Genomic DNA, 26,484 nt, shown 5'->3' on the forward strand with positions numbered 1-26,484 from the left:
GTTTTATGGGTGCAAAAATTGAGGCAAACATGAGCAGATTGAATTGGAATTTCCATATCATATCGGAGATGGAGGACAGGAAATGTGACAGCTAAAGCGTGAAGGACAAGAAGTACATCCATGCAAACTATTTTTATAATAATAATTGATTACATAGATCTAGTGAGAGATGGACTGGCAGCTATAGGTAGGTAGACTGTAACACTTAGGCAGATATCTTGTAGAAAACAATGGTTTATTATAGAATACAGTTTCATCGTTTCTGTTTGATCAAATGATTACAGGTACAGTGTCTCAAAACCGGAAAGCTCAGGAGCGAGACTCTGCCGGATTTCAGAACCTGCAGGATTGTGAGTTGGGCAGTTCAGGTCAAGCTGGGCCAGGTGGGGTCAAGGGTTCCTCTGAGCATGGGAATAGACTGGTGCACAAGCGACAAAGGGGATAACTAGACAGGCGTCACACCGCACCGATGCAGCACCTAACCAAATTGTTGGGGTAAGTTATTTTTTAAATTATTTTACTCATTTAGATGTATTGCACATTCTAAAAGTGCTCAGTTTTTGGACAACTTTGGTTTTTGGACAACTGCATTTGAGATACTACTGTATTTCCCAGTCAATTTGTGAATGTCATTGAAGTTGACTAGGATTACCTTACGGTATCCCATACATCTCCCTGTTTTACCTTTGCTTCCTTGCTGGTATCCCAGATGAAGGACAGAGCGTTAAATGCCACTTCTTCCACACAGCTGATTGTGTTGTTGCTTTCCTTGTAATCTGCTATATAAGCAAATGGATAGAAAAAGTGATGTGTCATGTCAATAACTGTGAGCAAATAGAGCCTTTGAGACTAATGTCAGCATTCTCCTCCTGATGATGTTGTACTGGTGGAATGGTACTTCCGAAACTATTGTGACACCACCATAACCCTGATCCTTTTTCCTGATGGACAACGGTTTGCTGATGGGATTTCACCACCAAGCATGAGCTCACCATTGTTTGGCCGCTAAATCCCAGCAGGTCTGCAATTGCAGGACCAGAAGATATCACAGACTGGTAAAGAGGCAGAACCGTCCTGAAGATTAGAACATCCAGGTTCAGTAGACCCTGAGACCTACTGCCACCTAGTCGTGGCAGCCCTAGTATGTGGCAGTAACATGCACGGGTGGAAGGATGATCCATTGGAGTCCTGGGACCTCCTTCCCACTATCATTTATATGCGGCAGGTGGGGGAGCAGCAGCCAATGGCAGTCTCTGTGGGGGAGGAGAGGGAAATGCATATCAGGCAGTAATACCTGCGGCCCAAAGTTTCCATCATTCTCCACTTCTATTCCATTCAATTGTGTAGGTGAATCCAATGCCAGCTGTCCATAATAATATATTTTAAAATGTGGTTTCTACTTCAATAATAGAAAACTTAAAAGTATGCTGGGTGCTTCAAAAGTGAGATTAATTTTGAATTACTCTAACAAAATGTTTCCACTGATATGATGGGTTGAATGGACTTCCCCTTTGCTGTAACCTTCAATAGTTCCACATGAAATCCTTCTTTTAATTGTTGAAGAACAAAGGGCTTCTTGCATCTTCTAACCTTTGAGGAAAGTCCTCTGATATCTATATCAATCAGGCTAGAAACATCACCTTTTTCTTTCGATAATCCCACAAACGACGGAGTTCTGTGATTTCTTTATTTGAACCATTTTGTGTGGGTATTTCAGCAAATACACTGTTTAATCATTGACTATTTGGGTGGTGATCGCAATAATGAAAACATCCAGGTCTTTACTGAAAATTGACTTCTTTTCCCCTATGGGAAGTGGTTGCAGGGTTCACCTATTACAGGTCAGCTGAAAAGTGAACTACATTATACGGCTTAGTCATTAATCTACAATTTCACATCACATCGTATTACATTGTATACATGGCAGAGAAACAGACCATTCAGCCCAACAGGTCATGCTGGTATTTATGCTCCATATGGGATTTGTCCTTCTTGATCTAACCTTTAAAGTGGCTGCATTTTTACAAATTTGCCTGCAAAGCTGATTTTCTACAGCACAATTTAGTTGGCTGTTGATGTGGGGCTAAATTTATGCTGGGAGTTTTTGCTGATTATTTGAATCAATTGACTTTGCAAGATTGAGCAGTGTCACCTTGGAGCACTTTTACTTAACAGCATTGGCATCAATAACACTCCTGGCACGTATTTTGCTGAGACAGCATTCAGTTCCTTGTGCGATACATTCTTCAAAGCCATAATCACCAATTAGATTTTACATTTTTGTTTAAATCTAAAAGTCACGACTGTTCTATATGATTAAGTATTTTGAATTATTTTCCCATGCATTTCACTTCACCAATTGACCCATACAAGAACTAACATAATGGAATCCTCTCTCTAAAGGCTTTTAATGGAGCACCGGTGAAATGAATATTGAACACTTCAATAAATATTAATGACAGCTAATATTAAATTTTATGTGTCATAAAGATCGATATTCGTACCCAGTACAACATGAGCATTTTCAGCAATTTCTGCCAGGTTTTCGGGAAGAAAAGTAGTGACAAGGAATAAGAAAGAAAAGGGATTAAAAATAAAATGCGGTGTCTATGTGTGGTTTCATCACGATGGTACCAACTTCCTTACCAAAATCGATGACCCGTTGCTTGACTGTATGCTGTCGGGAATGCCAGTGTTTCCAAAACTTCACTTGTTCCTCCGGAGTCTTTGCATTGTCAAAAACAGCCATAACCATACTCTACATAGAAGAAGAGTTATTGATCAATTATTATACATTTAGTGATGAAACACTTTTCTGCAGCTCATCCTCAAAAAACAGGCGTAGGGTAAGTTGGGAAGTTATCATTTTTTTAATGTTAACGCTGACTCGAATACAGGCTGGAACCTTCTGCTCTGAAGTCAAAATTCGGTGGTGGGTGCGGAAGTGTGAATGATTGTCACTGGGGGTCGGGGGGGCGGGGAGCGGGATGGCTGAACACACACAATCTTGCACTGTTCAGCTCCATTATTTATGCATCCATATGGATCGTAGCAAATCTTGTGGTAGGGCCAGGCAGGAAGTCGCCCTTCCCGCCATTACCTCATGAGCTTTAAGTCTGGGTGCCATATTTAAAGAGCACCCAGACAGCCTCCCTCACTGCCCCCCTTAGCCTGCCTCCCTTGTCTAGTCTCCTTGGCCTTAATATGAATATATTTCAGCCTGACATCTACAAAGTCCTTTATAATTGAGGAAGAATGATGGGTGATACTTAATGGAGGCAGCGGGGATTTTGCCTGCTAACTGGAGAGCTGGTGGGATCCTCATGTCACCTCCTTTTAGGAAGGCCTGCTGTATTAAGTGCTAATCAGGCACTCAACTGGATACTGACAGACCTCCCCCGGGATCAAAGACCCAGGGCGGATATCCCACCCCCACCTCCCCAAGAGCTGTTGGTCAATCAGACACCAGCAGTTGTGCACTGCCCAACAGCGCCACTAGAAGAGCAGTGGCTGCTGCCAGTAATGCACCCACCAGAGGCCCAGGATTGCCAAGGGACCCGGGTCGCAGATGAGTGATGGCAGGAGGAAGTTTGCAGAGTGGGGATTGCAGGGGAGTGATAAGGAGAGTCAGCAGCTAAGGCAGGGTGTTGGCTCTCAGCCGGCCCCTTTTATCTTGATGCCAGTTCCCTCAATCAGGCACCGATTCCCTGACAACACGGGACACCTAAGAAATCCCACAAGCAACCCTGACAGTGTTTGCTTTTTGGGCTAGCCACATGGTGAATCCCCTGCCCTTAGCTGGGTAAATACCAGCAGCAGTGAGATGGGGTCCTTAGGTGGGCATTAATTGCTTACTTAAGGGCTCCAATTGGCGATGAGGCAGGAAAATTATTCACAAGCCTTCCCACCCCAGACTTAATCAGAGTAGAGGCAGTGGGGTCCCAACCCTACACCCTCAAACCCGATTAAATGCCCCACTCACCACCAAACCTGCATCAGGAGAGGGCATTGAATTCCACCCGCTGTGTATAAAAGTGCACTGGGAGTGTCTCCCTGCTGACCAGGCTGCCCTGGGCACTCAACAATGATGTGCTGCTAGCATGCATAGGCATTGCTAAGAATTTGAAACCACAGCAAGCAGAGCAGGGCCTCCCAGCCCCACATTATTTGAGGTTTGCTTCTGGAAATGCAATGTTATTGCTAAAAGCACATTTTAAATGGGAACCTTTGGCAACTCATTTCCCAGCACTTACAGCTTTGTTGTGCTGCATTAATGGTGTTACATTTTGACCAATTATTTGTCATTTGTTCCATTTAATTTGATGCATTAGTTTTATGGCCAATTTATAATTAATTTTTGTATTGCTTTATTTTTTTACGTCCTACCATTGAAGGGAGTTGGACTCACAACATGAACGCCTTCCACTGGTAGGCTGGGCCTTCCTTTGGGAAATCCTTGTGTTCAGCAAGCCTCAGGATGAGGAGCTGTTGAGAAGGATCTGAGGGAGATCTGAGGCGCATTGTAATGACGTGTTTTTACTTAAATATGCAAGTCCGCAAACATTGCAACAAGTGCTTGAGCCTATCATGTGAGGCCTTCTGCAGATTCAGATTATGTCCATGATGTCAAAGAAGGACATGCCCAGAGATGGACAGCACGTTTTACATTGATTTGAGGTACCACGCTCTCAAGTTGCGAGTGCGATTAGTGTGAGTGTGCATAACACCTTGAAGGTGTGTTCTACTGAGGTGTGTATAAGCAATGAAAGGCTGTGAGGCCTTGGCATCAGCATGCAGAAAATGTGGAACAGAGTGAATAGTCCAAGACTGCATGCCATATCATTTGAAGGGGAATGTCACGTGCTACCAGGGATGGTGCACTGTTTTCCTCTCTGGCTATCAAGTAGTGTGTTGCCACACCATTAAGTCACTTGCCTGCATTATCTGTTTCATACCCCACTATTATGCTTTATTTCATTTTGTTTCCCTGTTCTTCCCCCTGTGCCCCATCCCATGCCCCAACCTCATCCCTATCCCCAGGTCAAAGTCTGACAAACAAATAAAGTGAATGTTGAGGCTTTATAAAAGCCAAAACAATGTTTTTCCCTGTCATTTTTTTTTTATTCATTCATGGGATATGGGCATCGCTGGCTAGGCTGGCATTTATTGCCCATCCCTAATTGCCCTTGTTTAGAGGGCATCTAAGAGTCAACACATTGCTGTGGGTCTGGAGTCACGTGTAGGCAGATTTCCTCCCCTAAAAGACATTAGTGAACCAAATGGGGTTTTACAACAATCAGCAATGTTTTTGTGGTCATCATCACACTTTTAATTCCAGGGCCTGAAGGGCTGAGTGCTACCTGTGCAAGCGGGGGGAGGAGGGAGAGTCAGGTCCGGCGCCCTTTCACACATATGGAGCTGCTTCGGAGATTGAAGTGCTTTTGAAAAAATAAATAGATGCAATAAAAATTTAATGAAACATGTCATATGAGATGGGTCATGTTTTTATTTTTCAAAGAAAAGTTTTTATTCAATTTGTAAAAGCTTTAGGAAACCTTATCCCGCTCTTGAATGAGGTTTCCTAAAAAATGTAAAGGCCGCTTGGCCTTTTTGCCTGCCCGCCAGCCATTATGTTGGACAGGCAGCGTAAATTTGAAATTAATTAGTTGGGGCGTACGCCCAACATCATTTTACATGTGTCATTTTACATGCCGGTGCACACCGACTGTAAAACCCTGGCCCAGGTTTTTATTGGATTCAAATTTCACCATCTGGTGTGGTAGAATTTGAACCCTGGGTCTCTAGACTACTAGTCCAGTGATAATACCACTATACCACCACCTAAAGTGGTCACTTATTATTAATTGTACACATCCTTTTAAATTTAAATTAGACTTTCCACAATCGTTATTATGCAGGCTTCCTGCAGAAGGAGCTATAAATACTGAAATGAGATGACCAGGTAAAATTGTCGGCAGTCAGTTCACCATACTGCTATCTTGCTCTGCACTAGTTTAGGCAGAATGCTGAAATTTGTCATTTTTTCTCAGTGGCGGGGAACTGCCATGACTCCTCCAAAGGTGTAACAAGTTTTAAAAAAGGAATCAGATTGACTGCCGCTTAGACAGAGGGCAAAGGGATCAGGGTCAGGCGCTGGAGATTTCTGAGTGCATGGGGCAGGCTGGTATCAACTTGTACCAACTTATCCAATGTTAATGAGCTGTGCATTTGCCCAGCAGAAAAAAACTGGTGCAGTCAGCACTGAAGGGTAGAGGTGAGCACATTCTGATGCAACTATTTTGACTGTAATCCCTTGGTTTGGGCTTCCAAAATTTAGCTCAGAACAGAGATTCAACCTGATTTTGTTTTGGTACTTGTCTCTGAGCTCAACAAATGACAAAATAATTCTCCAAAAAATGTTATGAAACAGGAAATTTTTAAAAATGTAAATTCTGGGAATCTGAAATGAAAACATCAGCTGTTGGATAAAGAGTTTGTACTGGAAATATTAACATGCCTTTACTTTAGCTGGAAATGTCCAGCGAACTATTCCTAGCATTTTATGTTTTCTTCATTAAATACAAATAATTTTGATGGCGTTTTCATCCCAAGAGTGATGTGAAAACAAATTCATGAAGCAAATACCAACAACCTCCAGAGACAATATATGGCACATATTGAGAATTGTCATTTGTTTATCCACATTCTAAAACTGAACTGAAACATTAGCTATGTTGGGACCCCTTCAGTGCTAGTGTTTGGTTCACAAGTGTATACTTGTCAACATTCGTTCACATGCATAGCAAGAAGGGTGCGGCGATGATAGGAAAAAAGAAAGTACATGAAAAAGAAACTGTAAGTGCTGTTAGGGAGGGCTTAAAGAAAACACAAGTATTCTCCCTGCAGCTCTAGGTTCATGTGTGAGAATGAGATATGGACTTCATATCTATCAGCACCTGAAAACTGTTAGCCCAAAACTTTAGCCTGCCTTTGTTCTATTCAGATGCCAATGAATTATGGTCTGCATTTCCAATAATTTGTATTTTTATTCCTGCCAAGATGCAATTCATTAAGAACAATGTATATATTGCACTAAAGAAAATTACTTGGTCTGTAGGTATGTTAATAGCCCTGTTGAATCATCTACTGTATGTAGATGTATGTTGAAGGCCCAGAAATTCCTGGAAATTCTCACTTTTTTTAAAGATGCATCTATACCACAGAGACCTTAAAAGGCACAAAAAGCTGACATGCCATTATTTATGCCACATCATAATTTCCTGGGATTTTGAGCCACTTTGCCTTTACTCTCGCCAAAATTGCCTTGCTGAAGCTCTAACCACACTGAAATCAATGGCAATCACGAATTTCCTGGGCTAACTCCAGTTTTCAAGTCGCTGACATTTAGGCTGAAAAACAATGGCATTGGTGCCTTGGTGACAGCACGATTAATGACTGTGGAGATGCTTCAAGTGAAAGTGCTCGTAACTTTTGTAAACATGAAAAGCCAATTTCATGTGACGTTCTTGACATCCTTCAAATCAGAAGGAGTGTGAACTCAGACTTTCCATATTAGAAAAGAACAGATTAATCACTGATGAATGCTCACTGTTGACTTTGGATAATTATTGTGTTATTACATTCTTAGGGTAAAATAATGGAAATGGCTTCTGATAACACTGGGTGCCGAGCAGCTGGCTTTACATTATACATTCTAAACTACAGCTTATCATTTGGATTATGAAGTGCAGGTTTAGAAATTTAAAGCTTTACAGTTTAAACATGCCATCTTTCAACATGCTTTGCTGAATTTCATTAAAATGTTACAACACCTTCGAGAAGAACGGCCCAGTTATTATTTTGGGTGTGGGGCCTTCTTCAAAGAAGGGGTCCACCCCGATTGTCATTTGTTCTCTCCACAAACACAGACTGAACCACTGAGTGCTGCCAACATTTTCAGTTTTGACTTTTCAGATTTCCAACATTTGCTTGTTTTGCTTTCTGAAGGCAAAACTTAAGTTAGCAATCCGATAAAGGGTCCCGCCCATCATTTTTAATCCTAGATTATGAAGCTGTCAGTTTATGACAATAGTTTAGAACAATCTAAGATACTGTTACCCTAGTAATAAATTCAGTGGTATCCAAGACAACAGTGCACTTGATGAACTGTTTCGGAAGATATCAAACAATGAGTACTAAATAAGAAAGTTATTGGTTTCTTGACGACATATGAAAATATTTCTGACATTCAAAAAACTCTCCAAAGATAACACGTAAAAGATTGCCTGACATCACGATTCTGAAGACTGCCTAAATCGGGATGAGTGACTTGGTATAAGTAACACTCTTCATAGACTTCTCGCCACTATGGACCAGATTTACAAACTGGGTTCCCATCATACTTGTTGCCTTAGAAAATGCTTCTTTTTACATTTATGTGATTAAACCTGGTGACCTCCCTTTGCTTACAGGGCAAGTTGAAGTGCTGCTAAGAAGTATAACTATTGACTAGTGAGTGCTGACACATCACACTTATCTGTTAATTCTGATATGAATTCTTTGTCACTTTAGTAGTAGAATTCATTCAAAATGTTACTATACCCGAACTCCCTGTCTGACTTTTAAAAACCTGAAGCTTCAAAATGAATGTGGCACATAGATGTAGAACTTGCTTAATCAGAGGGGCTTCACCTTCGTAAGTGTTTGGTAAAATCTTTTTTTTTATGGGGTGGGAAAAGATGAGGTGTCATTTCTGTTGTAAGGACCTAGTGTAAAAGCAACAAACAACATGAAATGGCCATGATCTGCAATGTGACATTACGCATTTGCAAACAAATAGAAAACGTTTGGTAAACTTTTCTATCCCCATGAAAACCATGAGGAAAACCTTCCAGCCCTGGCATGGTGGATGCGGCGGACCATTCAAACTTCCATTCACTTTGGCGGGGCAGGAAGATCCTGCCAGTGGGGGCTGGAAAATCCCAGTCCACGTTTCTAATATGGATATAGTGTCTAATCCATGCATTCTTTCAGCTCAGGAAGATGCCGAGCATGTGTAAAATGGACGTGCTCCTGGTGTTAATGGATGGAGAACACTGATGTGCAATTCCAGCAGGCGAGGCTCCATCTCAAGAGGGCACATTTGGTGTCCATGTTAACGATGATCATCCAAATTTATGAACAATTTAAAGTGTTTCTACAAGATCAAGCAGGTGTGAAAACATATCAGCTGAACATCAAATTTAGCTAGCAGTGCAAAAGGAAATCTAGGTTAATGAAGCCAAAGTGCAGAATCTAAAATGTCTTACTCGAACTTTGGTTGAGGATACTTGCAGACATTTGTCACCTTCCACAGCTCTCAGTGTGATGGGGTAAAACTGGCCTTTGTTGAGGTAACCCATCGATTCCTCCCCTGGTTTCTGGTTGACAGATTTAGGTGCTTCCAGCATACATTCAAAATCCACCCTTAAAAGTGAGGACAAGCGTATCTTAAAACAATTTTGCCATTTTTTTTTTGAACATCTAAGGAACAGTTTTCCAATTTTACCCTCCTTCAGGAAGCTGTGGCTGCTGGCAGCTGATACCAGACACTGACCACACATGTATGTGGTTTTCTAATGATTTGAATATATGTGCCAGCACTGACATGAGGGGTTGAATGGCTTCCTTCGGTGCTGAAAGTTTCTAGGATGGTTTTACGAATTCTATTAATTTCTAATATGTTGTACATAACCAGCAGGCAAAGCTTTTCTCCAGCAGCTCAAAATCAGAAAATTATGTCAATTAAAACAAATTCAGACTTGGCCTTGCTTTCATGTCTATGATGTAGGAACTCAGAGCAAGGCAGCAGGAGACTTTTATTAATCACTGTCACTGTTTGCTATGAAACATGTACTTTACCGGTTACATCAAGAAAATTTTGCCAAGCTGATTAATTCCAGTTAAAGTTCCAGCTATGTCCAGAATTGTAATATTTTTGCTTGCAAATGGTAAATAAAAATCAACAAGATGGTTTAAGGTTAATGGAAAACCATTCAGAGCTGATATAGGTTCCACGTTCTGTTTGGAAATTCCATTATTTTTTTAATAGAGCACCATTATTTGGCATCACATAAATACTTCATCCAGCTTATCAGAACATTGTGTAACTAAGATCCCAGGGGGTTTAAAATTTTGTTTTGTATCCTTCTTCCACACCACCCCTATCAAAAGCCAAACCTTGACAAAATGTGTTTTCATAAAATATTGAAATAGGATGTATATTTCTTTAAAAGTGCTTTACCTAATGGCGCAAACTGAGAGAGAATATACCTACCTTGGTTTACTATTTGTAACATCTTCCTCATCACAGGATGGTCTTATCAAATCATTAAGAAAGGCCTATTTAAAGAAATGGAAGAGATTTTTAAATTGGTTACATTTATAGTATTATTTGCCCACATTTTCCACTGTCCAGTTTGTGCTTTCCTTTTCATATAGCCACGTCTGTCCATGTGCATTGCCATAGAGCCAACATATCAATAGTATTCTTTGGTTATCTTCCCAGTGCCTAGTAATTTCCTCTTAAATGTTTGGCCAAGACCAGTAAACTCATCCATTGAGAAAGTCTTGTTGCAAAGGTAAGAATTGTGATTTACGTTAATCTTTAATCCACGATCTCCTCAATTCAGATGGTCCAGTTCACCAATACTGGCATGGTTACCATCAAGTAAAACATCTAACACATCACAGTAAATGTCTTATTTCTCCTACTCTTTTCTCCAGTTCTGTAACAGATCTGTTAGGGCTAGAGTGACCAATAACCTTGAACCTTGGTCTTTCATATCTGGGCCCTGGGTCCAAACCTAATTCAGAGTGATGAGATGATTAGCTCTAAAAATATAAAATAAAATATATATAATATAAAAATATTTTATTTGAAATGAGTGGTCTGAATCTAGCATCCAGGCCCCTTATTAAATTCTATTTGGCACCAATCTCATTTTTTTAGTATTTGTTCATGAGATGTGGGCATCACTGGCTAGGCCAGCATCCCTAGTTGCTCTCATTCAAAGGGATGAGATAGGAGCCAACCAACCAACATTGCTGTAGGTCTGGAGTCACATGTAGGCCAAACCAGGTAAGGACAGCAGATTTCCTTCTCTAAAGGACATTAGTGATGGGTTTTTACAACAATCAGCAATGGTTTTGTGGTTATCATCAGACTTTTAATTCCACTATCTGCCACTGTGGGATGTTGATCTCAGTTCCCCCACAGCTTTACTCTAGGTCTCTGGAATACTAGTCCAGTGATAACACCACTATGCCAGAATAGCCTGAGGGCTGTTGGCATGGGAAATGGTAAAATGACACCTTTGTGCAACAGTGCGTGTTCTTCTGATGTAGGGGCTGCGATTACAGCAAGCTTTGCTTTGCATCAAAACACACTGGGCACAGTTTAATCACACAGTGGGATCAGTCTGTTTTAGAAGCCCAAGTGAGCAATAGATTTGCATGTTAGCACCCATGCAATTTTAACTCTACTGAGATTTACGTTATGAAACCATTTAAAGACAATCAAGAGAGTTTTGATAACCATGAAAAATAAATACTGATGGACAGCAACAACTGAATATGGCTGAATAAACAAGTTAACATTGGTAGGGAAAATAACTTCACTTTGTAACTTCAGCTTTCAATTTCTTATTTAACTTGATATTAGATTCCCTTACTGTTAAGATCAGATTCAAAAGCTACAGAGCACAGTAATTCTTCAAAATTATATATTGGTGACTAAGTTGCTAAATTTTCAAACTTAGTTCTTTTTTGAATTGAGCCATCTTCAGCTTTAACAGTAATTAAACAATTTAGGTTTGTCACTTTCTGTTAGTTCTATGACTAGGACTAATTTATTACCAATGGCTGTAATTTCACGAGATAAGCTTAGGTAGATACTATCTATGCATAAGTACCTCATTGAACCCCAAACATTATCAAGGGAAACTCCAGAATATTTATCCATTTGTTTATTCAATTCTGTTCTGCTACCTTCCACATCCTTCACTCATCCATCCCTTCTCTACCGCAGAAACACAGGAACGGTCATCCATTCCAGCTACGCTACTGCTTTGTTAGTTAATTCCTTGACTGCTATAATTCATTTTAATCCTCTCTTCTCTTTGACGCTATTTTCTCCCTGAGATTTCTTTCTTCATATTGTGTCATCACTTATCTGAAAGCCCATCCTGACTCAATTCAAGGCCCCTGTCGAGCCAACTATCAGGGAAGGTAAATGTTCTCCATTATTATATCTTCCCACAGTGACCAAATGAAGATCAAGACCATGCCAAGAGTAGAAACACAGGCCTGGACCTGTTATATAACTGATTTATTGCACAAGCCATTGGTACACAAATAATTTATACTGGTACCAAAATTAATCATTTGGGTCTTAAACACGCTAAAATGTTATAAGTTAGCTCATTTTCATAAACAATTACTTTAGTAAATATTTGTATTACTATGAAAGCTAAACCTACCTCAGGCGATATGTCCTTGAATGCATCTTTGAAACTGTTCTCAGGAGCCCACCTTTGTGGTGGTTGAGTCATTAAAATATTATCAAATGAATCAGTTAGATTGCAGTCATATAGATCCGCGGGAATAATGGTATAGTTATCCAACTGTGGCTGAGATTTGGGAGTTGTAAAGATAGAATCTGAATGCAGCCGGTGAGGTCTTCTGGTTGGATCAGGGTACTCTGTTGACATGGTGATATCTTCGGACAAAAGTTTCATAGTTTGAACAGGACTATCCAGAGATATCATGTCATCAAATTCAAATCCTGTTCCAGTGCTACTCCTGTAAATGAAACACATTTGTGAAAAAGGCATTGAATCAAGCTCAAGCTTTCCCCCCTCAGTTTATTGTTTTTTCATTTGCTTGATGCCTTTCAACGCCAAACACTTATTTCAGTGAGGGAATGAGCCAGTGAGTTCCAACTGGCTTCCCGTGAGAGAGTGGGTCGGCCAGCTAGTGAGGAGGTCATTCAGTGGATTCCTCCCAGTGTAAGAGCGGGTACAATTTTACCTCTATTAGTCTGGAGGATACCAGGCAGGTGGACAGTCAAAATGCTCCTGGCAAATTACCCACTGATTCCCTCCCTCTCTTTCATTAATCCTGATTTTAACGTTTGTCACATTTTTCAACAGGCGACAAGAGCACCAGGCTGAAGCTAATCTTTAAATATGCAGAGTGAAGCCATCTCTTTAACACTGGCCGGAAGTGGGGAAGCTCCTGTAGCTTTCCTATGAGGTCAAGACCTTGGGAAAAGGATCCAGCACCAGCAGAAATTATTTAAGATTTCTTTTACTTTCCTTATGGTGCCATACATGGAACCCCAACTGTCATTTTAGAACAAAATGGGAAGGAGATAAAGGTGATCCCAAAAGTAAGTTTTACTCTATTTTTGTGGAGCTAGGAGGAGCAGGAGTGTCCCTGTTGCTCCACAAAACTAGCCTGGGGCCACTACCCCACCTGGTCCCACCATTCCTGAAGTTGGATACCCCTCCGGCTCCCCTGACACCACCCCTTCCCCGCTCCCCCCACCCCCCCCACCCCCCCACCCCGCAATGCCTCTTCCGTCTTCTGACCTGGGAGGTATCTGGGTGACACAATACTGTGGCAGACACTGGGGCTGTTCCTATGGAATCATTTCCCCTGCAGTCTGCCAGACAAATGCTAACATAGACTCGGCCTCTGGCTGGGAATATTGAGGCGCACTCAGCTGGTGCACTCGGCTCTGCACCATTATCTTCAAAATGGGGCACAGATGAAGAAATGATAAATTGTCATTTTGATGATTTTTGGGGAGAGACGTTTGCTTGACCCTGGCTCTGAGACAGGTGGTTCATTTCTTGCACATTTTTGCTTCCACTTAAAAGGAAAAAATTATGCCCTGGCTCTACAGACAAAACACCACTTGGGATAGAAAATGGGAAAAAGTGTTTGCCCACATGGGAATTCAGTGCAGTGTTTTCTGCCATTTTCACCCGAGTTAAATTTGACGTAGCCTGTCAGTTCGAGAAAAGAACCATCAAGTTCTAAACATATCTCATACCTCTTCACTAAATTCGGTTCACATTGGCGAGGTACTTTTCCAGGCAGAAGAATTCTTTCCTGCTTTGGGACCTATAACAGAGGTAACATCACATTTCAAAAAAAATGAACACAGGAAGCTGTTGAGATTGGCAAAAAAGTTACCAGTCAGCAGGCGTCAGTTTGAACTGCCGATAGTAATTGTGGAATAACACATACTTAGGAGGGTTCAACCACAGCTTGTTCATATCAGCTCATGTGAACTGAGTAACTTGGATCTTATCTGACTTTTGAGAATGTGATAATAAACTATTTACGTGGTTTCCTTCATGTTTCTCGAAATATGTAGCATATTTTATAGTGGTGTTACTGTTGTTTTGCAAGTTCAATAAGCATATCTCAAGTATGACATACGAAAGCCTCTCTTCTCTCCCATGCATTCACATCTCTCTCCCTTGATCTAAAGAGAGCAAATAATCACATAGCAACCTTGATTTGCACTTATGTAGGTTTTTTGATGTATCTATGAATTTCTTAGTTGGTTGATGGGCCATTACATGCAGTAACCTTTTACATAGGATTTCAGAGGACATGCAGCACAGAAACAGGCCATTCAGCCGAATCCAATGGTCCATTTGAGCTTTGCCCATCCTATCAAATAGAAGTTGGCCTGTGTTTTGTTTTAATGTCAATTGTTAATGGTAGAAATTGCCAATTGTATCTTAAATTGAGCTAAATTTTTATTTGGCAAAAAACACAGTTCTCCCTGACCATAGTGGTATCTTAAACCTTCCAATTCCATTGCACTCGTCAGAGGAATTTATGGTGTGACATCCTACCATGTAAGCAGGGCAAAAACAAAAGGATACTGGGTGTGTGGTCAGGGTGTTAATTCTATTCATGATGAGTTGCACAACACAATGATATGAGCAGCACAAATTTCCTCTTATCCAACTAAAATGACGTACAGGTCAAAAACAACAAAATAGAAACTAGTCCATCTATCAGCTTAGACAGTTCAGGTAAAGCACTGCAATGAAGGAGAACATTTAGTTTCATATGGGAAGATACAGTAGAGCAGAAGTTTCATTTGTAGAGCCCACTGTACTACCTGTTGTTTGGAAAGCTAGAAAATCATTGTTTTGATCACTTTTATCTCAATTTGGCTAGTAAATGGAGCATGGGAAAACTCTCTAAGTGTTTTTTTTTAATTAAATGGAGAGCTGAAATTTTGACAAGACAAATTAAGTTAAAATCCTAGTGCAAAGTGATACTCAGATAAATGTTAAGTGAACTGATTTGTGGAGTCCATGCTTATTGCCAAATAGGTCAAGGAACAGCTTGAACAGAGAAAAAAAATAAGAAATAGGAGCAGGAGTAGGCCATTCAGCCCCTTGACCTGCCCACCCTGCCATCGAATGAAAACATGGCTGATCTTCTACTTCCAATCCACCTTCCCGCATTATCCTCATGTCCCCTGATTCCCTTAGTATCCAAAAAACTATGAATCTCTGCCTTGAATATATCAATGGCTGAGGATCCACATGCCTCTGGGTAATTAAGATGCTATTGGTGTTAACATTCACTGTTTGGACTGACTGGCCTTTTAGGGCGTGCAGTCATGGACTTTCAGAGAAATATAGAATCACAAAGGAAAGGGAGTGGATCAAAATTTGCAGCATATCATGTTAGTCATTCTAGTGTCATTGAACTGTTTTGTACAGAAGGCAATTGAGATTTTTTTACTAAGTGAAAAACCCGTTTTATTCAAATAAGTTTACACCTTTGACCACATAACTTTCAATCAAAACAAATACCTTATAATAGTCATAGAGGAAACTCAAAGCAGCTACACTTTCTTCATCACCATTGATGCTCATCATGGCCTTTGTTGCTGCAGTTAATGGATTTTCCAGGTAGTTTTTCCAAGCTTCGTCCTCGTTGCTGAGAGAATGTAGTTGGAAATTAACCCCTTCATTGTGAAGCACCATCACAGGCCTCAAACTGAAATAAATTAATCAGAATTACAGTGAAAAACAAGTAACCTGACATAATTGAGACAAATTAACCAAAATGGCTGTTTACAAATAAGGCAAAAAAATACAGGTAACTATTACTCAAGGGAAGTGCCATGGTAGATGAACATGTGGCGCCACACAGTCTCGATTCCCCATTTGCGGAGATCCAATGAAAACATGGCTGATTGGAGAAAGATATTTTTCCTACTTCCTAGCAGACAGTTCAAGAGCAGGTTTGAGCCAAAGTTACTTGATTGATGGAGATCAGCAATAGTGAAAAAAAAAAGCTGATTTCATGGAATTTTGAATTGGTTGTTGAATCCAAGGGTATGTTCAGTGTACCTCAGACTCCAAGGATTGGGTCATTACTAATGGATAAGTGGAATGCCATCAGATTCTGATGAACATGTCCTTTCCCCATGATGCCATTGAGCCTAGAGGGATATCAATGACAGGAATGTCAGTGCAGAGTTCAGTCTGCTGTTTATGCCTGTAATGAAGCCATGACCAATGCAGTTAAACATTTTAAATAGGCTGATATAAAAACTAAGAACAGTTGTGAATGTGCAGTAAAAGGTGTAGCATTACGTGAATGAAAAAGAATAGAGGACAGAGGATTTCAACACATAACAGAAATGAAGAAATAATTAGCACAAGTATACTATATTGCTGTAAAGTGTCATCTATCATTCAAAAAAAATAATGGGGGGCCTTTTATGACCCCTGCAGTGTATTTGCAGGCATGAGGCAAATGAAATAGAATGGGTAGCTATACCACTGCCTTCCCACCTACCCCTGAGTTGCCCCATAATACAGTGAGTGGGTAAGGCGTCAGCCAGCATGCCAATATTGGCCTGCTAAGGGCCTCATTCCACCTCTGCAGTGGGTGGGGAGGGGGTGAGAAATATGGGCCTCCGCCCCGTGTAAAACAACCCAATAATTTTGAATAGAACCAGACCTATTTTCAATGCTTGGTTGAATGGCACTAATATGATGATAACTTGTTCTATTTCAATATTATTTATTCTCCATGCTATTTTAAAATATAGCACAAAGGCCAAGCCTTGTCACACCCTTCAGTGACACTTTAACTCCAGGGCTCATTGCTGCTCTCCAACATTCTGTTTTCACAAGCTTCTATCAACAATCTTGTTCACAAATCTACCTTCTAAAGAAAAATATGAAATACCCACAGAATATTTCTATCTGCATGCAATCTGCAAAGCTTTGATCTTTCTGAGATAGTGGTTTCATTCCTGACTCTCATCCAGAATTAATACAATATAATCCTCTTAAAGGCACTAGCTTACATTGTATCAAATTATTTTGCAGTAAAATAATTGTGTTAAGCAAATAAGCATCAGCGAATTCAAGTTATTTCAAAAGGACGTATTCCTCCCATAAAACATGCTTTTAAGTTGTATTCTTTCTCCTTTGAGACGTAGGTACATAATTTGGTTTCTTTCCTATTTTAAAATGTTAGACATGGGATTTTGCAGGGGATTACTGGAACAGATGACAAAATGGCCATCATTGAAAAAATTTGAAACCAAAATATTGCCCTGTATGCAAAATTACATATTTCTATCAAGTTCAAGAAATGTTCAGTATGTTTACAGACATTTTTAAATTGGGAATCTATAAGTCAAAACAGGCTAGGAGCGAGCACTTTAGAGAAAAGACCTCATTGTTTTCTGTCAAATGTCGAATTGACTTTCCAAGAGAGGTGAAGAAGAGCTACGTCGTTCTCTAATGGGTTGTCATCTGACAACTGCACCACATCAGACATTGTTCCAGCTTTGTCTCTCATCCTTTGAAACCGACTCTGTTCCTATGACATTTTCAGTTATCACAAAATATGAATGCAATACTTTGATCCTATATCTGGTTCCTCTTTCTGACTGGAGAATACAGAGACAGAGCCTGCTGGGAACAGACCATGCTTATTTTCATCATAATGCCAAACGAAGGAAACTTTTCATTGGTCCTCTTGGAGTGTTTTTCAAAGATGAGGGTTTCTGTGTTAGTAGGATACATTTTCATTTTGTGCCTTCAGGGCTATTACCATTGCCAGGCAAGTTACAGTTCATATCCAATTGAGGAAAAAGTTTTGCTATTCTTTCTCAAAAATGTGGCTTCACTGCAAGTTTATTCCTCGGTACAATAGAGCAACATTCATATTTCTAAATACTTTTGAGGCCCATTGAGGTAAAGCTGCCATTTTTTTCCTAATTAGAACCAAATTCTGCTTTGAACAGCTTGCCAACTAGGAAGTGAGTTAAACATCCAAATTCACTTAGAAATCGGCTAGGGAGTAAAAATCATTCTCTGGCCTGGGTTTGAAATAGTTTCCCAATGATGAGAGATTCACTTCTCCATCTGTTCCCTCAAGAACAGAGCATGAAGTCAAATGAAACAATTCATATTTATCACATTTTTGTACAGAATCCACTTAAGCCACTACTTAAGAATCTCCTGAAAAGGATCATTTTTGGCTATCCCAGTTCTTTTTGATAACTATTTCGCTCTCTCCTAAAGGGACACACCTTAATGGCCCGAGCTTATTTAATCAGAACATCTGATTAACATCGTCAAGGATAAAAGCAGACATTTGGAGCGGAATCTTTTGGTCCCGCCAGCAGCGGGAAGCTGGTGGGTGAAGGAACATAATTTGGCGCGAGGTAAAAAATCAGTTTCCCGACAGCGGAATGGACTTCAGGAATTAAGTTCTCAGGACTTTAAAGGTGGGTTAAAGGTGGATCAAGCTTCCTGATGAACAATGTTGGGAAACCCTTTTCCATGCATTAGCACGTCATGCATACTTCTTAAAAGTCTACCTCTCCAGAATTAAGTTCTCCCCCTAAATTATGTTCCCCGCCTGTGAGAAATCAGAACGTTCACTTCTATGACTGCACATAAGTGGTGTGCACCTGGTGAGGTAGACTTCTTCCTTGATTAATGGTGAGTTGCCACTTCATTGTCCTCAGGGAGTGTCTGTAAATGTTGACCTATGCTGGAGAGCAGGTGGTGACAGTGCAAGTTGTGTGGAGGATGACCAAGGAAGGGAGGAAGGGTTAGCTGGGAAGGGTGGTGCAGTGGCTAGTCAACAGTGGAAGGGATAGTGCTGGCTGTCCATGTGCCCTTTAAACATGGCGTCCAGACCTTCGAACACATGAGGTAATGGCAGGGACGGCTACTTCCAGCTTGCCACACCATAAGAATTGGCAAGCTCCTCGTGGATGCAAATGTACTAAGCCGAACAGTGCAAGCTGAACCCCACAGTGGAAATCACACACCCAGGCAGTGCATTCCAGATCCTAACCACGCGCTGTGTAAAATGGTTTTTCCTCATCTTGCTGTTGGTTCTTATGCCAACCATCTCAATTTTGTGTTCTCTGGTTCTCAACACTTCCGCCATTGGGGAGTTTCTCTCTATCTACTCTGTCTGGATCCCCACGCCTGCCACCGAACGTAGACACCAGAATGGAAGATTCCAGCCATTGACTACACCTTCTGCTTCTCCACTTACTAACTCTTGATGTTCCTGTCCCTTGAAATAAATCAGAGGAAAATCAAAGACCAGAGATAGCACAAGCAGAAAACCCCAGCCAGAGGGAGGATGATTTTAACCAAACCTGCCCGACAGGAATCTGGCAGGATTGCATCCACCATCAGTTTTACATTCCACCCAATTTTACTCTTCATTGAAGTAATTTATCTTCGGCAATATGTCATTTATATTAATACTCTATAGATCCGGATAATTTATAGCACAGAATTAAGTCATTTGGCCCTTTGTACTTGTGCCAGCTCTTTGCTAGAGCAGTCCATAATTAATCCAGTTGTCTCACGTTCTCCTTCATAGCTCTATATCTTATGGTTTTAAAAGAATTACCCAAATCTCCCTTAAGAGTTGCAATAATTTCTTCCTCAACCGCTGGTAACAAAACATTCCATGTTCTCCCTGTGTAAACAAATTTCTCCCAACCTCATTTATCAGTTTTTAAATTGGTAATCCCTTGTCTGCTTATTCACTCTTATCAAAACCCTTCACATACTATTGAAAATATCTTTTAAACATCCCCTTTGCTCTTTATATTAATGGGAATAGTCCCAATATCTCAATCCTCTTCTCAGAGCTGTATGTTTCTTATCCCCATATCTTCAGATGGTGTCACCAAGAGGCAGCCTGTAGATGAGATCGGGAAAACCCACAAATAGACCCCTGGAAGATGCTGGAGGTAATGGTGCAGGAGCGGGAAAAGAAGCCAAGTGAGAAACCAACTGAGGGCAATATAAGCAAGCCTTGTCTCTGACAATCTGGAAGCTGAGCCTTTTCTTCACTTACCAGAGCTGAGGATTAATAATTAAAATACTTACACTACATTTAAGGTATTGAACTGGTTGAAGATCCAGCTTTGAATCTCTTAATTCTTTTGTAGTCGATATTTTCAGATAAGTTCAACAATACCAAATACAAATTTACAGTTGACAATTCTATATAAAAATGTACAAACAAAATATTATACAATTGTGGCAATGGCTGGACTTTGCAGTAAATACAGGAGAAAAATGCATTTCTCTCTAAAGGCGACAAAGTCCTTGCCAATCAAACAACAAATCATCAATGAAACAAAGAACTTTTGATAATTGAATCAAAAAGTGCTTGGGGGTAGCCTGGAATGGTAGCATAGGGCAGGATTATCCAGCATCATTTGCCACCGGGATCGTCTGGTCCCACCGCAAGGCAATGGACTTTAGACTGGGTCGCGAAATCTCCCGCGGTGGGATCCGCTACAACATGGTTGGAAAATTCCCAGCTATAGTTGCTATGTTACTGGAATTGTAATCCAGTGATCTATTCTGATGATCTGGAGAATGAGTTCAAATCCCGCCACAACAGTCAGGGGATTTAAATTCAGTTAATTAAGTACATCTGGGATGGAAAGCTAGTATCAAAAATGGTGACCAGAAAGCAATGGGATTATTGTAGAAACCCATCTGGTTCACTGATGTCCTTTGAGGAAGGAAATCTACCATCCTTACTCAGACAGGCTTATATATGATTCCAGACCCACAGCAAGAGCATTGATTCTCAATAACTGTTGACTTTATAAAACCCTGGTTCAGCCTCAACTGAATAGTTTGGAAATAATGGGGTTGTTCATCTTAGAGAACATAAGATTTGATAGAACTGTTCAAAGTCATGAGAGGTCCAGACAGAGTAGATAAAGAGAAACTTCCCATTGGCAGAAATGTTGAGAACCAGAGAACACCAAATTGAGGTGGTTGGCAAAAGAACCAACATCAAGATGTTGAAAAACCATTTTACACTGCGCGTGGTTAGGATCTGGAATGCACTGCCTGAGAGTGTAATGGAGGCTAATTCAATTGTGATTTTGAGAAGGGGATAGGAAAAGCATCTGAAAGAATTAACAATTGCAGGGCAAGGGTAGAGGGATGGAGTTGTGGGATTAGCTGAGGTGCCATTGCAGTCAGCTGGCATGGTTGTGACAGGCTGAATGACCTCCTTCTATGCTGCAACTATCCTATAAATCCAAGACTCTTAACCATCCTCTGAAATGGCCTAGCATATCACTCAGTTGTCAAGCAGGTGGTTCACCTCTTTAAGGGAAATTAAAGATGGGCAATAAATGTCGATGCCCACATCCTGTGAATTAATTACATAAAAATTCCTCGCTTGCGCTCTCAGTGGGAAGCCTCAACAATGCATATCTGGCAATGACAGGCGTGTAGCTTACATGTTTCCAGGCATTCATTTTAATAGATAGAAAATTGTTGGCAGCGCGACTGTGATTTTGAATTGCACAGCCGATGGCCAATGGCCCCTGCCAGAAACAGAGGATTAGAGGATCTGGCCTAACAACCCTTCTTTAATGACCACTGCAATGAGCAAAGGCACATGGTGTCCTGGTGATTAACTTTTGGAGAACCAAATGACCTTTACAGTTTTGAATGCCCATGTATCTTTCAGTTTTATTTCATTACATATGTGCAGAAATATGCTAATGTAAATTCCTAGTACTGACTATTCCAAAAATCAAACAAGAAACGCCAAATTGTAGAAATATTTTCAATTCACAATATGAACTAAATTTTAGGTAAATAGCCCTCTTGCTGTATTACAGATTTTGGTACAGAAGTGATCTAGTCTTCAAACAAATAAGAGCAACTATTGTTGTTACCTAATCATAGCAACATTCCACCAACATCAGTCAGATGAGGGTGGGGAATTAAAATTGAGCTTCTAAAGCATTTAAAATATTTCAGTTTCATTGATGATGGAAAACTTAACAAACCCAAAATCAAAATGGCAGCTGCATATGAGTTTGTTGAAGATAATTCATGAAAAACAAATTTAAAGTTCAAGCAAAAGAATGTTACTAGGGAAGCCTCAGGGTTCAAATCCAAAAAGAATCCAAAGATGGTTCTAACTGGCTTGCACGTTCTTGAGGGAATCAAAGACCTGGGAAAGGCACATAGCTCTATGTTCTGGCAATTGAGGTTGTGAGGAGGTGGTCTCCATCAAGCGTAGAGAGGCATAGGAACAGGAACATGGTTGGAAATTCTGGGTCATTACATTGTTCTGAAAGATCAGAAAGCAATGACACTACACTGGCATTCCTGGCACTAATCCAAAAAAAAACTTTACATTAGTCACACATACACCTTAGGCTTTCTTGTTTACCAGTTGGCTCAGCAGTCACTCACCGCTGTTACTTCCTCAATTAAAGGAACACTTACAAATAAACTCATATGCACATGCAATTGTGATTTGTAAAAGCACACAAATTACAGGAGTGGGTGGGGGGAGTGGTGGGAGGGGTTTCAGCATCCTTGCTAGGCAGGAGGGAACGTGGCGATGCCACTCTGAAAATCACAATACAGCAAATGCTCTTCTGTTCACCAGCCGCTATTTTTGATCTGTCCTAAAAATGGGTGGTTAGAGTGCTCACCTGTTTGGGGGAGGGAGGTGTGGGGTGGTGGGGGTGGGGAGGGGGGGTGGTGGTGGGGGGTGGGGGGGGGTGCAGCATCCACTTGCCCATCCACATACATCAACTATTTGTTTCACCCTTCCCATAACTTTTTACTTTCAGCTTGGCTCCACGTAGGGATCACTGGACTTGCAACCTTCCCCGATCAGCACCATTGCTCACCGCTGCTTACCTGATGTCGGTACAAAAACAAATGATCCTCTCAGCATTAGTGGAAACAGCAGAAAGATGCATTTTTGCTTTGATACAATTTCCTTCAAGTTAAACATTTGGATGACTGAGGCCATTGTCTTCAGCCCCTGCCACAAACCCCTTACCACCAATTTTATCCGCTTCTGCAACTATTATTTTAGTCTGAACCAGGCAATTTGAAATCTCAACATCGTCTTTGACCTCAATTAAGCTTCATCCTCTCCATCACAAATCACTGTCTACTTTCTTCTCTGGAGTCTTAGTGCCTACCTCCACTCATCTGCTGCTGAAAACCTCATCCCTTTGTCACCTTCGGACTCAACTATTCCAATTCTCTTCCTAGACAGCCTTCCTTTCTCTACTCTCTGTAAACGTCAACTCATCCCATTTCCTGCTGCTTCCTACCCTATATCAACCTTGTCCTCTTATGAATCCTGGTCCTCCAATGTCTCCAACTTGAAATTCTTATCCTTGTGTTTAACGCCCTCATGGCTTTACCCATATCTCTGTAGTCTTCCCTAGCCCAACAACTACCCATCCCCTAAGCTCATTGTTCCATTCACTGACCTCTTGTGCACCCCTCTCCCTTCATCTCACCATTGGCAAATATTCGTGGAAGTCATTCTTTAACCCCATCCATCTCTCTACCTCCATCTCCTTATAGCTCCTTCTTTGGCTCTCTGTCCAATTTTGTCCAATTTCACCCCTGCAAATGCCTTGGGAAATTTGCCCACATTAAATGCACTATTTAAAATGTAAGCTATTATTATAACATATTTGCTGGAACACCATACACGCTCATTCATTAAATAATATTATGTCACTTTTCATTTATCTTGTAATCTGTTAGTCATTTATTTTGCAACGGACAGAAAACGTTTTGGAGGAAGCACCAGAATTCCTGCCATGCTTCCTGGTGAGCGAAACAAATTATTAAAATTACCACTAATATGCTATTCAATTTAGGTATGTCAACACACAATCAGCTACACGTGAACGCTCAGTGGTGCATTGTGTCTTTGATAACTGGTGCGCTGGTGACCTCTTGTGAATCCTCACATCTACCTTTTGATCAATGATTACTCAGAGAGCAAATGGAGCCCAAAGGCTGAAACTTTTGAAATAAAGTTTATAAGTTCAGGTGTCTTTTATTAAAATTATGATTTTAAAGGCTCAACATTCTTGAAAATATAGTTAAACTCTTTAGTGTAGAATTTACTTTTGGTAATGTTAGCAGGCAAACGTTTAACATACTTGTAAATCCACTATTTGAGGGAGACATGGATGGGATCTGAGTTCAGAATTGGGAAATTCTCTGCATCAACATTCCCAAATGTTTTTATATTAAGGATGCGCAGTAGGCTATTCCAGTCTTGACCGTTCTATTTGCTACTTAATTAGTTGCACAAAGCAAGGAAGAAAGAGGTTTCTAAGTTGCACCACAAATAGAAATGAAAATAGTCTAGTGGGATTTGTATTCCCCAACATGGATGCAGATATTACAAAGTGCCAGAATAGCAAGAAGTCTGAATAAATGGAGGGCACTTACATAGCAATTAATCTAAGAAATCAGATCTATTACAAGGGCAACTACCTAGATCTCTCTGAAAGAGTATGCGATAAGGGTAAAATTCAGCAGGGAGCTTGTGATTGATGAGAGTCATCTGCTCTACATTTGAACTGTGGATACTCAATTGCGCATACTGTTCTTGCAGTGAAATTGTCCCTTCAAGCTCTGATCCAAGCTGCCCAAATGCTAGGCTACTCAGACTGTGGGATTGAATCTGTGATATTCTTCGGTTACATAGTACCAAGAGTTTATCCAATGGGTGGCTAAGGCTTTGAACCAGCAAGAGCACAGGTACAATCCTTAGCCTATGTCAGGGGTGCATCTTGGAAAGCTATGATTGTTCTGAGTGTCTTCAGGTTAGGGAAAGGGAAATCAGAGTTCATTCCTATTTCTGTTCGCTATCCAGAGTTGCTGGGACATAAGAATATAGGAAATAGGAGAAGGAGTGGACCATATAGTGCGTCGAGTCTGCTCTACCATTCAATATGATTGTGGCTGATCTTCTGCCTCAACTCCATTTTCCCGCTTTCTCCCCATATCTTGATTCTCAGAGACTCCAGATTTATCTCTCTCAACCTTGAATATACTCAACATTGAAGCATCCTCTAGGGTAGAGAATTCTAAAGTTTCACAACCCTCTGATTGAAGAAATTCCTCCTCACCTCAGTCCTAAATGATCAACCCTTTATCATGAGACTGCTCCCATTTTTTAGGTTCTCCAGCCAGGGAAAACAATCTCTGAGTGCCAATGCTATCAAATCCCTTCAGAATCTTCTATGGTTCAATGGGATTGCCTCTAGTTTTTCTAAACTCCAAAGTGTCTAGGCCCAATTTACCCAGCCTCTCATCATTGGACAATTCTCTCATCCCAGGAACCAATCTAGTGAACCTTCACTGTACCACCTCCAAAGCAAGTATATCCTTCCTCAGGCATACAGACCAATACAGCGCACAGTACTCCAGATGTGGTCTCATCAAAGCCTTGTACGACTGCAGAGTCTTCCTTGTTCTTTACTCCATTCCCCTTGCAATAAAGGCCAACATGCCACTTGCTTCTTAACTGCTTGCTGTACCTGCATGCTAACTTTCTGTGTTTCTTGCACGAATATAGCCACGTGTCTCTGACCCACGTTTAGAAGTTTCATGCCTTAAAATATACTTCACATATCTATTCTTACCATCAAAGTGAAGAACCTGACCATTTCCCACATTATCTCCATCTGTTTATATCTCTTTATGTCCTGCCCACAGCTTTGTAACTCTTTTGAGTACAAACATGTTTCTATCTGTTCCTATTCAGATGAAATTACATTGTTTCATAATTTGCCATGGTGAGATTTGAATTCTTGATCTTGGGGTTACAAGCCCAGTACCATAACCACTTGGTTATTTAGGCCAAGCCCCTTACAGCTTTGTATCATCAGCAAACTTGGATACATTACTCTCAGTCTCTTCGTCTAAGTCGTTAATTATAAATTGGAAATAGCTGAGACCCTAGCACTGATCTATATGACATTCTACTAATTACAGCCTGCCAACTTGAAATTGCCCCATTTATCCTTACAACCTGTTTCCCATCCATTAACCAATTCTCCTTCCATGCTAGTATATT

At 40.7% G+C, this 26,484-nt stretch overlaps 1 protein-coding gene across 5 annotated transcripts in view; it reads right to left on the bottom strand.

Annotated features, from left to right (window-relative positions):
* LOC121291087 (grainyhead-like protein 3 homolog) overlaps nt 1-26,484 on the bottom strand; it is a 98,010-nt gene that overhangs the window by 47,490 nt on the left and 24,036 nt on the right. For 3 of the 5 annotated variants that reach the window (XM_041212125.1, XM_041212126.1, XM_041212127.1), the window contains exons 2-8: nt 15,894-16,080; nt 14,099-14,169; nt 12,519-12,840; nt 10,316-10,380; nt 9,309-9,465; nt 2,647-2,758; nt 685-779 (exon numbers count right to left, since the gene is read on the bottom strand). In XM_041212125.1, coding sequence (XP_041068059.1) covers nt 685-779; nt 2,647-2,758; nt 9,309-9,465; nt 10,316-10,380; nt 12,519-12,840; nt 14,099-14,169; nt 15,894-16,080 — 1,009 coding nt within the window. Of the gene's footprint in view, nt 1-684; nt 780-2,646; nt 2,759-9,308; nt 9,466-10,315; nt 10,381-12,518; nt 12,841-14,098; nt 14,170-15,893; nt 16,081-16,193; nt 16,299-19,390; nt 19,407-26,484 lie in introns of those variants that run through there. The other 2 variants (XM_041212128.1, XM_041212123.1) reach the window with 2 other exon arrangements.

The sequence above is a fragment of the Carcharodon carcharias genome, chromosome 19, assembly GCF_017639515.1.
Source record: "Carcharodon carcharias isolate sCarCar2 chromosome 19, sCarCar2.pri, whole genome shotgun sequence".
Taxonomy (NCBI): Eukaryota; Metazoa; Chordata; class Chondrichthyes; order Lamniformes; family Lamnidae; genus Carcharodon; species Carcharodon carcharias.